At 46.7% G+C, this 15,478-nt stretch overlaps 2 protein-coding genes across 2 annotated transcripts in view; one reads left to right on the top strand and one right to left on the bottom strand.

The window, feature by feature from the left end:
• CFDP1 (craniofacial development protein 1) overlaps positions 1 to 14,966 on the bottom strand; it is a 70,755-nt gene extending 55,789 nt beyond the window's left edge. Inside the window, exons 1-3 of the mRNA XM_009276799.1 lie at positions 14,929 to 14,966; positions 14,634 to 14,862; positions 12,674 to 12,792 (exon numbers count right to left, since the gene is read on the bottom strand). Coding sequence (XP_009275074.1) covers positions 12,674 to 12,792; positions 14,634 to 14,862; positions 14,929 to 14,966 — 386 coding nt within the window. The remainder of the gene's footprint in view (positions 1 to 12,673; positions 12,793 to 14,633; positions 14,863 to 14,928) is intronic.
• Positions 14,967 to 15,378: 412 nt separating this feature from the next.
• The window catches only part of TMEM170A (transmembrane protein 170A), a 2,794-nt gene continuing 2,694 nt past the window's right edge, over positions 15,379 to 15,478 (top strand). Inside the window, exon 1 of the mRNA XM_019471384.1 lies at positions 15,379 to 15,390. The gene's annotated coding sequence lies outside the window, so the exon portion shown is untranslated. The remainder of the gene's footprint in view (positions 15,391 to 15,478) is intronic.

Genomic DNA, 15,478 nt, shown 5'->3' with positions numbered 1-15,478 from the left:
TTTTCGGTTCAGTGGCAGAGTAAGTCTAATACACCAGCTTTTCTCCTGCATTCTGGTCTTTACACCAGGTGCAGAGTTACCAGGCGGGAAGAGGAGGGTCCCAATCCATATCACATCATCCCACTCCCGCTACCATGGCACAGCATAACACCTACACCCCAGGACTCACCCCAGTGCAGTGGTCAGGTGCCTCTACTCTAGCAGAGCTGAATCCAGTCCCGTTTGCAAGAAACGGAACTAGCATAAGGGATGCCAAGGGTGCAGCATGTCAGGAAAGCGCCCAGCTCAGCAGCAAGCAGCAAGGTGCCCTGCAAGCCCTTACAGAAGCGCATCAGCAGAGCCACATCCTTGCAAGGAGGGGAAAAAGGAGGCAGGGTCTCAGAGGCAGGATAGGGGAAGCTGAGAAAGACAACGGCCACATCAAGAAAGCTTGCAGGCTTCTGTCCCTAGTCTGCTGTGTAATAGCAACTTTATGCATCCCAAGTGCCGAAATCCCTCTGACTCACTCCCAGGTGGCTATTCTCCTAACCAAAATGCCTGGCGCACATCAGGCTGAGTAAGCACACGTTGGTATTTGGGTATAAAGGGGACTTGGAGCTGAGAAGATAGTTAAGATCCCTAATCGCAGCGGCACAAAGGTACCATCTCCCCTGACCTCCATGCTGAGAAAGGGAGAGCAAGAGTGGAAGCTCTGGAAAATGCCAACTCTTTACCACTTGTACTCAGGACACTCAGTCCTCACTTGGGAAACCTGCTCCAGTTTAGACCTGACACAATTATAAAACTTTCCACATGATCTTAATGTTGTTAGCTCAGGGGAATCACAGACCAAAGGGGGGGGAAAATTAGGCTAATTATCCTTTTTCAGTATTCCCCATCTGTGTCTAGCCTCATTAAGTAGTCCTCCAGCCTTCTGGAATGATCACTTGAGGAGCAAGCAATACTCATCTACAGGGGTTTGTAAAAAAACCTAATCCCTTCTGAACCAAGAGGAATATTTTGTCTGAGTATTTGTTTTGGTGGACCCTTGTGCTTGAGCTGCCATGTCCTGGGTGCCTTCCACAGACAGACGCACTGTACGAGAGGCAGGTGCTCCAGCCTGCGAGATCCTGAAGCCGCTGGAGTGCAACATGTTCAGCACCTTCCAGGAGAGAATTAAGTCCTCACACAACTGAACCTCCGGGACACATCTGCCTGCACACTGGGTACGTATTTATTTTATGCTGGATTACGTGGTATAAAGCAAACAGAGCTAAAATTAATAGGTCCCCATCACTTTTCTAATTTCCAAGTAAAACATTAGTTTTCTCCCTTTCAGAAAAAAACCAACATTCTCCAAACCTTGCTCTTCAAACCAGGTGGGAGAAGCTGTTCCCTGGGAAACTGAACCTATTCCCTGAAGCAACACAGACAAGACCAAGCTGGAGTGACTGATAATTTTGTGGGCTGCCTATCTGCACAGAAGCTGCTGGCTGGTTTTTAAAAAGAAACAAATCTGATCAGAGCTCTCCTGGAGTCAGGTGAGGGCCAAGCTGCCTGCCTGGTGCTGCTCCTCGCAGCAGGTGTGTGCTGCTATCCAAGCAGTCAGCATCTCAAACCAGTTCATCTGAAAACAAGCAGAGATGAGCGGCACTTCAACATCAATAATGCATAAAAAGTGCTTTTTGACATCCACGTCCTAACCTCATAAGCCTTGAAGGAAACAACCGATTTTCCATCATCTCCTGTTTGACAGACTTTGTGTTTTTGACATCCACGTCCTAACCTCATAAGCCTTGAAGGAAACAACCGATTTTCCATCATCTCCTGTTTGACAAAGACTTTGTGACAGATGTAAAAAAAAAAATTAAAAAAGTATGGACAGTGCTGCCATCTGAGATGCTGACCAAGCTGTCAGGCCCCTTTTGGGCTTCTGCTTGCTACTTCCGCAAGAGACTCTCTAAATCCAAAGGAAAAGTAACACTCCAGTTACCGAGCTCCCACGGGGGCTTGCAATAGGTAGAGCACATCAAACACAGCTCTCCGGAGTAGCTGACCCACAGCCAGGGCACAAGGCTTCACCTCCCTGTTGACTGCAGCTTTATCCACCCCAGTTTTAAGTATCTCCAAGCACCGGGTCTCTGCTTGCTTCTTTGGATAACTATTCCCTTGGCCAGCCCAAAATCCTGACATGCAGTTTGCATTTCAGTCTTTGAGGCATCCCATCATTTTTATTTGTACCTCCCAAAAGGATTAACTCCAAATTATGGAACACACCTCTGAGTTGAGCAATCCAGGTGAACAGATGCAGCTGCTGTACGTGTGAGTGTGACAGTCCTCTGACCCTGTTAACCATGACTTGCAAGTAGACCAAAAGCAAGACAGATCCCTGCAACCCCACAACTCCTGCAAAGCAGTGCAACGTTCGCGTTGCAGATCTCTTCTCTTGCTGAGGGAGGGAGTATTGTAGGTCTCAAGAGCCAGGGGTTCAAAATTCACTTACAGCTATGAACACTGGACATAAAGGTTACACAGATCACAACAGGAGTCAACACACGCTACAAAGCAGAAACATCCCCATGGGGAAAAGGCCAGACTAAGCTTGACTCGATTTGTAATGTGTTAATGAGATAGTAAGGCAGCAAACAGCTTTGCCTTCCCTTCAGGCTAGCACAGAAACCCTCCTGCTTCAGAATCTCTTCGTTACAAAAAAAAAAAAAAAAAATCCATCTCCCAAGCTGCACTTTCCAGCAGGGGAACCCCAGGCCCAAGGGCTGCAAAGCAGGCTCTGCCAGCATCTCACCAGACATCAAAAGCCCCTTTCTGAGCCTGGAGCTGTCAAGAACGAGGCAGCAGCTTGGAAGCAAGGGAAACGGGGCAAGCAGCAAAATGCTGGGACTGGATCTGAGGCCCCTGCGATGAAGGCATGAACAGAGGGACAAAAGATCTCCTTACTAATAGCAAGAGAGCCCCTGTGAGACCTCAATAGGTCACTAAGCACCTTCTGTTTCCAGATTTTCAAAAGTCAGGAAATTGTCTGAGAGCCAGGTACAGAAACAAGGTCTCCTCCCTTACATACTGGGCAAGGGTGGGATTTTTACTTAAGTATTTCCACACTAACAACACACAACATAGGCAGAAAACACTTGGAAGAACCTGAAAATGGGAGAACGCAGTTGGTCATCCAGTTCCCAAAGCTGATGCAGCACCCAGATACCACAGGTTTGAAAGCCATAGAAACGCCCAAGTTAATCTGGAGGTCAAGTCATCATTTTGGAGATGCTTTAAGACTCCTCCCACCTTTGGAGATCCCAGCTGAGCCTTCTTTTTCATCACACTGATCACCAGCAAAAATGCACAAATGAAACCAGCACACGTCAGTTATTTCCTTAAAAGCATCAAGCCGTATTAGAAGCGTAAGGTGACTTTCAGGTGGACATCTGCTCAGTCACTTCGGGATTTTCAAAAGCGTGGTAACATAAAGGAAGAAGACAGGAGTCAGCATGTCGGTGAATGCCAGATAACGCACTGGAAAAAGCTGGCACTACTGTGTAACACTTTGCAAGTCACAGCCCCTCTGTGCTTCAGCTTCCCCATCTAAGCAGAAGCCTCATCTGCACATCTACTAATGAAAATCCTGGTTAGGAGCTGTTCGCTAGGCCATTCCCCTTCTCAAAGCACATTAAGCAGACCATAACATGATTTACTTTAGAAGCAAGTGCTCTGGCTTAGAGTTCTGGCTAGGTTTGTCACACTGTCGATGAAGTTTTAATTTCTGCAGCTGCCTTTGAGAGAGGCAAATGCCTAGCGAGTGAACCAGCACACGACATAGCTCCTGCTCACACTTAACGACCTCATCTCTGGGCCACCATCGTGCCAATCAGCATTGTACAACGTTAGGATTCCCCAAGGAAATTCTGAAGCATCAGGGAGTGGATGCGTGCAGAGGAAAGGTTATCAAAACGTGCCCCCGAGACCCGTTCATTCTTAAGCATCTTTTGAAAGGTAACATATCTTCACTTACTGGCTTCCCAAAAAAAAAAAAATCAATAGCTGTTTTTTAAATTGGAAAAAGCCAATATAAACTGTGGATAACCGAGGCATGCTCTGACCTCTATGAACAACAACAGCATAAGGACAGGAACAGGCTGCTGCCTACACTCCGTTATGCCAAGATCAGCATTTTGGTGCTTGTTTGCAGAAAAGCAACCAGTCACTTTTTAGACTGCCACCTCTAAACAGCAGTCACATTGATATTCCACGTAATTATGGGTGGTTTGATTTGTCTTATGGTCCCAAGGCATCATCCCCAGGCTCCTACTGCTCAGATTAAATTTCTGGAAAAGTCTTAAAAGCCAAGGTTTTTGCACTGTGCAAGCTTCACTGAGGAAGAGGTATGTCACTGGAAAGTGGCTAGAATACATTTCCCTAGAACCCCTTAGCCAAGGGGGACTGAGGATAAAACCCTACGAACATCTAGCATCACCGGTCATCAACACGAAACAAAAGTCCTCGGAGAGGCTGGACTTTGGAGTGGCTTTTCAAGGGGCTACTGAAATTCATTTTGTCTTACTTTTCCTAACACTTCCTTGCTATTGTAGTCAAAGCCATTGCAAAAAGCACACCTAAATACAACGAGTGGTTTCATCCTCTGCCCCTATGAGTTCAGTTCATTGTCTTCCATATCTAATCTGACAACACCTGTCTACCTCAGCCGGTGGAAGCTGTGTACCACTTGCTATCCACCTGGAAAAACGGCAGGGCTTTCCAAATATAAGGCTTCAGGAGACAGACTCTGGTAACGCTCACCTGCCTTCTCACTCAATATAAGGCTTCAGGAGACAGACTCTGGTGAGTGAGAAGGCAGGTGAGCGTTACATGTATAAGCAATACAGCAAAGGCTTTTGCAAAAAAAGCACATATGGAACATATCACACATATCAGCCTTGATCTGACATGCACACCACCACCTACAACATCAGTAAGAGATGCACACCCGAACTACTGATCTTTCTCCTGATTTTAAAAGCAACTGTCCTTCACTCAGCATTGCGCAAAACCCCATGAGCACAAAACAAATGACCAAGATTCACACCCAGCAAGAAGTGTGAGCATGCTGCCAACCCCTTGCTATTACTCATCCACTGAGTTTCCTGAAAAGCATCACAAGGTAAGGAGAGAGTTAATGGTATTACATGTTCTCTCAGTGCTAATTAGCCTAACACATCTGACTGAGCCATGCTGAGACCACAGAGCAAGAACGCAGATGGACAGTTACACGTTTTTAAAATTGCTCTCTGTGCCAGCTCTAAATCTTGAGAGTTGTGGGAGTAAATTCCCTGCTCTTTTCCCCCCTTTCCCTTGAAATACATTAACTCTATCAGCCTCAGCATTCTCTCCACTCCTGCTCAATGCTTGCCAGGAAGAAGCAGAAGCAGATAACTCTATCAGCCTCAGCATTCTCTCCACTCCTGCTTCAAGGAAGAAGCAGAAGCAGCAGCTATTGCTCAGACAGCTACCTTAACTGTCTTCAAAGCAAAGCAATAAAAATCGGTGGTAGTCTCCCAAACTCCTTGGCTTGCACCCCCTTTGTTTCCCAACTCTGTCACATTTGGTCGGTCTCAGTTGTCACGTAAGGAGCAGAGAGGACATCACAGCCACTGAGAAGGAAATCAGAGGCTGAACAAGGACTTTGGAAAGCTCGGGCTGTTCTCAGATGTCTGACTTGCTTCTCCTGCAGCCATTTCCACCTGCTCTCTCCTGAAAAGGGTCAGGATCAAGGGGCTGAAGCTCTGGAAAAGGACAGCAGATCTGGGGTCAGAAACAGTGAGCAGTCTAAGACATAGGTGTCATCCCTTTATTCAACAAGCACACAGGTGAGCTAAGATTAAAAAAAGAAAAACAGTATTTCAGTAATGAGAGGCAGCATCAAGAAATCCCCAAGAAGCAGCACCATACAACCGCAGAGAACTGAATTATAACCTCAGCTCTGCTGCGCACAGGTCAGCACTTCTCCTCTCCGTGAGGGCATAAATCAGCTCTCCTGAGTAGCTCACCAAGGTGAAGAGTCCAGCAGCCCAGCTGACACCACAGCCTGGGCTCAGGCCTCACCACCCCACTCAACCAGGCCTAACTTAAAGGCTATGCTGACCTTGATGACTTCGTGGGACACCAAAAAAAGAAAGTTTGGCCACAGCCTGTAGCCCTGCCCACACAATTCCCATTGTCAACGGCATTCTTGTACAAAGGAGATCCGCACTATTGGCCGACAAAGGGCTTTTATTAGCCCAGGTAAGCCTCCTGACAAGAGCCTGCCCTCAGCCACCTTACTTCACCTTTGCTTCTCCTGCTCAAAAGGTCACGAATTTCACCACCAAAACCAAACCACTGATCCAACTTAAGGTCCTTGAATTCCAACTTAAGAACAATCTCCTCTGAATAATCTTTTTTTCTTGAATCCTTAAGGTAGGATGAAAACCTGTGAAGCAGCAACACAGAATGAGTAATGAGGTTTTTTTCCCAGGAACATCCTAGATGATAACCATTTACAAACAGTAACAGGTGAAAATCAGGTTCTCTTTCACCCCACACTTCAACTGTGGCAGGTGAAATATCAACCTCGGCCAGTATAAACCCCCATAATTACTACAACAACTTAAGCTTGTAACTATTCAGTTATTAATCAGATGCTTTATGTACCCCTTTAAAGCTTTGTATTTTGCTTTTAAGATGCAACAGCCCCACTGTGAACCATCATCTTCCCTAACCTAGAACACAAGCTGCCTCTCAACTCTGTTCAGCACACATAGCCAGCACAACTTGTTTCCTCGCAGCACGGCGGACACACAAATAAAAGCAGCCATATTGTGGGAGACCAGAGGCTATTCTAAGTCACAAATCCAGTCTCCTACAAGAGTCAACAGTAGGGAGCCCTTATCTGGAGATGGAGTTCGTGTCTCACATATGTCAGAAAAATTTGTCTGGGCTGTTATAAGTTTGCCCAGTTCCTTCTATGAAACTGTATGAACCCTTCTGTGAAACCGTATGAACTTTTAAGTAATCATTGTATCTGGCAGCAAGTCCCATACTCAGCATGACGCTGCTTATTGCCCAGTATGTTTGGCACCCGGCCCTTCCTAGTTTTATTGGGTAGATGCAACGCACGAGTGAAGCTTGGATCCCTGGGTGTCCTGAGCCATGAGATCCAGGAGCCCCAGTGAATCAGTGGATGTCATCAACTCTGGCACGCCTCAGTTTTCATATTCCCAAACGGAGAATAACAACACTTCTTTAGAAAGTGCTTTGAGATACATGGACAGAAAGTTCTGTAGGAAAGCTAAGGATTTTCCCTCTTTACATCTGTAAAGCCTTCAAGGACTTCAAAGACATCAGAGAGCTTTCTGCTCCTTCGTATATACCTCTGGACTAAATGGCTTATTAAAACCCACCTAAAAGCAACCTAAAAAAGCAAACAAGATCCATGGAATTGGGTCATCATCTGTCCCTTGGAGCAAGAAAAAAAGACCACCATAAGTCAAGTGATTTTCACGGCTATGAATTGAAGCTGAGAGCTCTCCCAGCGAGAGCACTGAGCAGGGCTTGCTGCCCCACCAAACATGGGCATTCCAGCACCGACTTTCAAAGGAACAGTAAGCTTTAATCAGGCAAACACCGAGGAATACTTTCAGAAGCAGCCTGAATTAATCAGGAAGCAGGCACTTAAAAAGCAGATAAAAATTACCGAGCTCAGCCTGAAAAGATGAGCTTCAGTCAAACTCAGCAAAATCTCACCCATCTGCTCAGCCCTCAAATACGAAAGTAACCGAAGAGTTCACTGGACTAGCATTTACCCGTTATGCAAGGTCCACCATAAACCCCCAGCTCCCCGGCTGTAAATGCTTCAGGTTCAGGGCCCTGTGGCCTGGCAGTTTCTGACACAGCAGTAAGAATGATGCCTTCAGCACTTATCAGCTGCTCAGCAGGAGGAAGACACACAGTGTGCAAGAAAGTACCGGCTGGATCTTTGCACTCGCTTACCCCAGCATCTAGACAGCAGAAGAGAGCTCACACTGCAGACATGGAGAGGAAATCTTGAAACCTCCTCCTGAAGCATTTCTACATGGATCCAGGCCCAGCATGCTGCCAGCGGCCATGCAGCTTGCATGACAATTCTGGCCCCAGATGTGGCGAGAAGCCAAGAATTACTCACATCACAGGAACACCTGCCAGACACGTGAGAACGCTGAAAGAAACAGGTTCCGAGCATGCAAGCACAGGGAAGACGCTTGAGAAAAGGGCTCAAGGGTTGATGCAAAATCGAATCCACAAGTCCTCCAGAGGTCAGGAGCAATTGCCTCCAAGAAGTTAGCTATTTGCCACCAAGCCTCCGAGAAGTTAGCTATTTGCCACCTACCAGCGGTGAGGGCCGGGCAGGAAAGGACCACAGTGCGGAGGTCTGAGGCCATTGCCCAGCTTGCTGGGAGCCTTTCCGACTTCTCCAGACTGACACTCCTGGAGAAGACAGCCTTGTGGGAAAGTAAAGGGAGCTGTGACAGGTTTCAGGAAAAGAGCAGGGCTCTCCCTAGTGACAGATGGAGAGTGGAGCCCTACTACGGCTTTGCTTTGGCTTGGCTGCTTTGTTCACACACACGGGGAACTGGCCGAGGGTCACTCAGGCAGCACAAGCCACAGGTTTGCCAGCACAACACAACACTATCAGCACAGCACGGCAACTCTGCAGTACCAGGAAAGCATTCCCACCATTAAGAATAACCTGAGTGTGTAAAACTTCGGACGTAAACCATACGAACAAAGCACATATGCACAGAAATACGAAGCTTCTAGGTTTGAGTCCTTTACTTGGAATTTGCAATGTATGAACAAAGCCGGGTGTCGAACACAGGCCTCCCATTCCCGAATTAGCACCCAAGCCAGACACCATTACTCCTCTCAACTTCGTTTTGCCTCCCGCAAGCGAAATAAGGTACACAGAAGATGTTTCTAACTGAAACCTACTCCTGCTAGCATTCAATGACCCGACTTTGCTCTTCCCTCGCAAGTTGTTAGGCTGACTGTGATTGACACCACGGGGCTGGGCCAGCTCCACGTATGTGAGCTGCATTCTGCTGCAGTCCTGGATGGACACAAAGTTGACTTTCAGGGAAGGAGCACAGAAGAACCATTTTGATACACCGAGCACAACAGCGGTTCAAAGAAAGCCAAGGGCCAAAGTAGTTTGGACGGCCAAAGAGAAAACAAGCCTCATCATGCAGCAATTGCATTTTGCAACAGATAAACCCTGGCACCAGGGACGCGATTCCCTATTAATGCAACCACACGTCCTGCATCGTCAGGCAAGTTCATAAACCAGAGGCTTCAAAGGGGCTTCAATCTCCTCTGCCAGTGAGAAATGACTTGAACTTCCATTTAGATGCTGAACTGCCTTTGCAAATTGCTCCCACTGCCCACAATTACAGCCATCTGGGTGACAGTCACCTGCTGCTCCTCATCTGTTTAACACCAGGGAGGAATGAAAGGCAGACAGAACAGTCACAACTGGAAAACACAGAAATCAGTGCAAGATTGCTTCTAGTTCCAGGATTCAACAGCTTTGGTTTTACAAGGTAATACTAAAATCATGTATTTTATAAAATTAAAAGCCACTAAATTTAATTCTTTATTTGGTAATTAGTAATTCGTAATACTCTGAGCCTAAAGTTCAGCATTAGCAACTGATACAAGCACAGGCTAATCAAAATGGACACTAAGTGCAACAGTAACCTATAAGGGAGGCGACAGCTTAAAGAGGAAGGTCTTTCACTATTCTAGTACAGCCCCGTAGCTGGAGATTTCTTTCAAGAGACTTCTGCTACTCCAGTCACGCAAGAGAGATTATACTGTCTTCTTACAGGAGAAAATAAATCGTTCTGCAACATGAGATCAGGGCTAAATGATCTTCTGTTAGGAGCTTCAGCGAGCAGACTGTCGAAATTTGTGCCCTGAATCTATCAGTGCTTAAATACTGATCTAAATTCTTCTCAAGCTTTCAAAAGAGCAACACTCAAAAGTAGCCTCGAACCATTTAGAAAGGAAAGCAACAGAGACAGCCCTCTCATTTCAGTTCTTTCAGTCCAGAAACGCGCGCGCACACACAACTACCGTGTGCTGGCCTTTGTAACCAACAATTTGCCAGCTGCTTCCCCAGGCAGGGAAGTCAACGTTTGGTATTCAGAGCATTTGCAGACTTTAGGGTCGTGCAAAGACAACCTCCCACTATTCTAAAGAAAAAACAGCCCTCTGGCCCTCACCTACTGCCGTTACAGGAAAGCACCGGTAGCTGTAAGCAGCGATAGCTCCTTCTATCCTGCCCACAGCTAACAGTGTAACGCATTTAGAGATGCAAGATGTGGCAAACAACACAAAAGCTTCAGCTTTGAATATCACAAAAATCAAGGGGGCAAAAAACACCGAAGGATTTTTGTGTTATCAAAGAGCTAAAGAAAGCAGCACTTTGTAACTCTGGCGCCAGCAGAAAACAGTCCTCCAGACCTCGCTGCAAGCTTTCTGTTGCTGGCTCTGTAACCTCTTGATACAACGGCTGCTGTAAACAAAAAATACATTAGCCTTGGTGGTTTGTAGGATTACAGTCTCATTGTCGCCCAGGCTCCAGCTTTTGCCTATTTGATCAAAAACTAGTAGAAACTTGGATCGATTCCTTTGCAGATCCCCAGGGGAAACAGTCAGTACTGAGCAGTACAAAGGACACTAGAAAAGCAACTGGTGCAGAAAAATATGCCTTTATCTAACTTAGCTATAGCTATTAAGAAACTACAGATAAGATACTGATGTCAAAAGCACAAACTCAGCATCTTAGGAGCCCTGGACAAGTTCTGTTCACATAAGGCAAGCCACTTTCTGAAGGACAGAGTTTCCCCGGCCCCTCCAACTAATATTACCAATAAAAGCAAGAGCAGCACTGGTAAAGCTAATGTGTAACCACCAGGCAAAATCTAGAATGCCAGAATCAGACCAACACCTGAGTAATTCTATGCTTAAATCATAATTATCTGGGGCTTCTTTTCATAGACACAGGTAAACAAGAAGCTTCAAGGCAGATGTTTTTACTAACTCCCTACTTTAAAGGGTCCTATACTTCACAAAAAAATTGCACAAAAGAAAAATTCCTTTCCGCAAGTGGAAGACTCATGTTCTGAAGTAAGCCTACAAGGCAAGTTTCCCTGTAAATCAACCCCCTCCTTTAAGCGATATGCTTCTAGGCTCACGTTAGGTCATGACACTCACCTACAACACGCAGATGGACATGTCCAGACTTCACATAAGATTGCATGCTGATTTCATGCCACCCCAAAGCACCAGGAACGCAGTTCTGCCGTACGCCATCTGATGATACGTCAGAACTCAACAAGGCTTTTGTATGACAGCCCTGCGATCCTGTATCTTCAGCTATTCTCACCTGGTAGGACATCGCATTTGAACCAGAAAAAAAACAGAAAAATCAGGGACAAACAAGCTGGCGGCTGAGGAGGGGAGTGTGCATCAGAAGACAAAATTTCTGTCTTTAATTCTGCTACAGATTTTCATCTGTCCACGGGAAAGACTTCGCCTTTCCTTTGTAGAAAGCGTATGACACATACTGTCTCTCAGAAAAGCTGCAGTCGTGCAGTTCTTTGCCATTTCATCAGTGAGTGAAGGGTATTCCTACAGCCTGGATTGTGCAGGGAAATAGGGAAGTCACTACTATGACTCATGGCTCTCCTCAGATTTTTCAAACAGCTCAGGCAGCAGTGCTGACATGAAAAGCAAGAGCAGCGGAAGCCCCTGCTCTCCGCTTCCTCCTCCAGATTTAGGCAGCGTGGGTGTTATTGCTGGGAACTGCTGCCCTCTGCTGTCACACAAAATAGAGGCGAAATTCTCATCTGACAAAACCAGGTTTACAGCTACATATTAAAAAAAAAAATACACCATGGTAATAACCACAAGGTCACAGTGCATTCAGATTTCAAGTGGGTTCACCCAGGCCCCGCAGTTCTGGTCTTACGTATTTATAAAATGCCTGCCCCTTTTTGCAGAGCATCCCGAGAGGCACCTTGCAAGCCAAACTCAGCCTAAAGGATGATTTTACCTAGGCCATCACCTTTGCTGCAGCTGTTTCAGAGGTAAAAGCACTCAGCTATTAGTCCGTTCAGCAAAACACCTCTTACCATCTGCAGTTCTTTGTAGTGGTTTGTGCACATCACCGGGGAAAGTGCCAGCAAATATCCTGCCCCCAGCACAGGGCTTGGACTAGACTGAAGGAATAAAATGCACTGCCGTCATCCCTGGGGGGCCATATGCGGTTCTCTCCGTGTCTCAGCCTCCACAGTGGCAGCGCCACCGGGAAGCTTTGCCAACCATTTTAAACACTGTCCAGACAGGGAAGCCCAAGTGAATTTACAGGCATATTTTGAAGTTGAGCAAAGACTGAGGCCTGCATATGAGGACACTCTGCAGCCCTCGGGCAGGAAAATCTTGGCTTCATTTTCCCTGAGGTCTGTATGTGCTCATGATAAAAAAAAAATTGTAAAGGAGAAAGAAGATATGCCAGGCTTCACAGCACACCTCCAGCCTGCCAGCAGAAGAGCAGCACTCGGTTTGCTCTGAGCCCGCGGCAGACACATCACATCTGCCAACTTACCTGACTTCCTCACCAGCGAAATCGAACACTTTGGTGATTGTCACTTTTCCTGAATCTTTTGGCTTCTCAGACTCTTTTGGTTTCTCCTGAAGCTTGTTCCCACTCTTCTCTTCTTCAGCCTACAAAACATACAAAGGAGAAAGCAAAACAATGCATTTGTGGAGCCAAGCCAAATTACGACTCAAAGGGGCCGAGGACCCAACACAGACCTCGGGTAGCCCTGCAATTTCGGCTGGCCGGTCAAAGCAAGTCACCCACAGACAAGAAAAAGGAAACAAACGCCCCTGCCACCAGAAGGGAATTCCCCACTTTGGTTCCAGGCTCTCAGTGGAGCTCAAGGATCAAAACAGATCCAAAACGAGAAGTGAAGTTGTAATTAAATGTAGGAAGGAGCAAGAATACACTGCTGTGGTCCAGAAAGCAAGCAGAAGCCTGAAGACTCAGTTCTCCCCAACTAAGCACCGCCAGGCAGTAAAGCTGCCAGGGTGGATTACACAGAAATAGGTTTATTTTTACTCAATAATATAGAAGAACAAAACCCATCAGCAGGAAAAGCAAGGCTGATCTTCATAGAGAACCCTGAAGATATTAAGCTACTTGCCAATAATGTCTCTTTAATTTGAGAGGGAAATACCTTTGTTAAGGTACTTGTCAACAACGCCTCTTAATTTACTCACTCACAACTACAGCTTTAACAGCATACATAAAAAACCTCAGACCCTGTAAATAATCAAAACAAAAGCCAAAATTCTTGCTCTAAGTCACCCACACACCGCAGAGATCTTAATTTGGACTTAAGATGTCTCCTTGAAGTTCACAAAGAGAACAGAGGAACTTCACCTCTCCATAAATTATTCTAGGCTACAGAGGAACTTTCAAAGACCACTCACATTTTAGTGATCTGCCCATAAAAGTAGAATTGCTCAGAAGAGAATTTTTCCTCTGTCCTTCTCTCTAATTCTACCTGTAACCACCTCAGCTGTTCAGCCAGTAACAACTGAGGTGGAGAGAAGCAGGAGGGTTCAGACGAAAGGACTCTTCCTCTAAAAGTTGCAAGCAAAGATTACGCAACTACACCTGTTCTGCAACCTTACAACGGTTGTGGAAAGAAGCTTCACACAGTGAGGAGAACTGCACTTGCCAAGCATCACTGAGTCAAGAGTCCAGACTTTTGTTACAAAATACTTTTTTGGCTGACCACTCAAAAAAAAAGAAAAAAGACAATTCTAGCAACAGAAGGTCAGTTTTGGTACCTTCTTCCCTTCTACCACCTCCAGTGTGAGAGGTTTTGCAAGGCACATACGTGCATTTGGTTTTATTAAGAACCAAATCCTTTTAAACAGCTGATTACACACAGAATTCTCTCTACAGAAAACCTCTGCAGGCATAGAGTGAGAGCATGTTAATGGAGTTTATAAAGTAAACTAAATTTGTAACTATTCTTGTTACAAATGTCCATCCCAACAAGCAGCATCTTCCAGACGTCCTCACTATATGACGGGCAAGGCACAGAGACGTCAGCACAGGTCTGTTCTGCTTCCCCACTCATACACACGGAGTCTCCCTTTTTTTGAGCATCAGGAAAGGCACAAGCCTCAGGGGAGAGCTGTGCCCACAAGCACAGCTCAGACCGAAGCTCACTGTGCTGCTCCTATGTCACAAGGAGAATCCAGGACCAGGAAGAGAAGCCAACGGGGCTCCGTGGGACACTCCGAGATGCTGACAAGCAGCTCCAAAAGCAGCACCGCCAGATCACAGACCTCCCCAGCTGGAAGGAAACCAGCAGCTTACAGTTTGCCCCATGGTGGGGCTCCAGGCTTACAAAGCAGTTGGGGCAGGGGTGAACCGAGCCTCTTCCCAGCTCTGACTGACATTAGGTACCAGCTAGAACGAATGCTGTGCGCTCTAAAGCTTCAGGCCCTTCCCACACTCCCTGGGTGAAGGCCCAGGCCCCCGTTACCTTCTTAGCTTGCGTCACTTGCGTGGTAGCCCCCGCTTTGGGTTTCTGTCCCACATCACTAAGGAAACTGGCCCAAAGAGCATCCTCTTTCTTTTTTTCTTCCTCTTCTCTGTTTCTTTCCACCTGCTCTACATTATCCACTTCCTCCTCCTCCTCCTCTTCATTCTGCTGAGCCTCTTCTTCCTCTTTCTCATCTGGCTCTAGCAAGAGACCTCCTTTCTTCCTTTTCCTGGAAGCAGATGCCAAAAAAAAAAAAATTATATATACACTGAGGTGCTGCAACGCTATTCCGAGCTGAACTGTAAGCGTGGGCAAAGCAACACGGTATTTCATATTCCCGCTAAGACACTCTACCTGGGGGGTTTCCCCTAATCTTGAGGGTGAAGCTACTTAATTAAAGGATGATGCCGCTCAGTAAACACAGCGAGACTGAAGCAGGCAGTCCCCTGAAGTGGACCGGCACGTGTGTGCGTGTATCCGTAAGTACGTAACGGACTCTGGGATGCTGCAGGAACCACGAGGGGAGGACTTGGGCAAGACAGGAACCGATTTTAAATAAACAGTATAGATGTGGCGCCGAAAAGTGTTTTGTACTTAAAAAGGCTTATTAAAAGGAAAATAACGAGCTCCTGGGGAGGGTTTCCGGGCACGGTGTCTTTCAAGCCTGAGGGTCTCTGCCGCCGGCGTTACACCGGAACGAAGAAGAGCACTTCCCAGCCCCTCAGCGCAGCGCCCGGCGGAACGAGCAGCGGCGGAGGCGGCCCCCAGCCGGGCCGGGCAGAGCTAACGCGGATTCTCCCACCCGGGAACCCGCGTCTGTGCGGAACCGGGGGCGGCTCCGCCCG

This window comes from Aptenodytes forsteri, unplaced genomic scaffold, assembly GCF_000699145.1.
Source record: "Aptenodytes forsteri isolate BGI_AS27 unplaced genomic scaffold, ASM69914v1 Scaffold33, whole genome shotgun sequence".
In the NCBI taxonomy this organism is placed as follows: domain Eukaryota; kingdom Metazoa; phylum Chordata; class Aves; order Sphenisciformes; family Spheniscidae; genus Aptenodytes; species Aptenodytes forsteri.
This window is presented reverse-complemented; position numbering and strand designations above follow the sequence as displayed.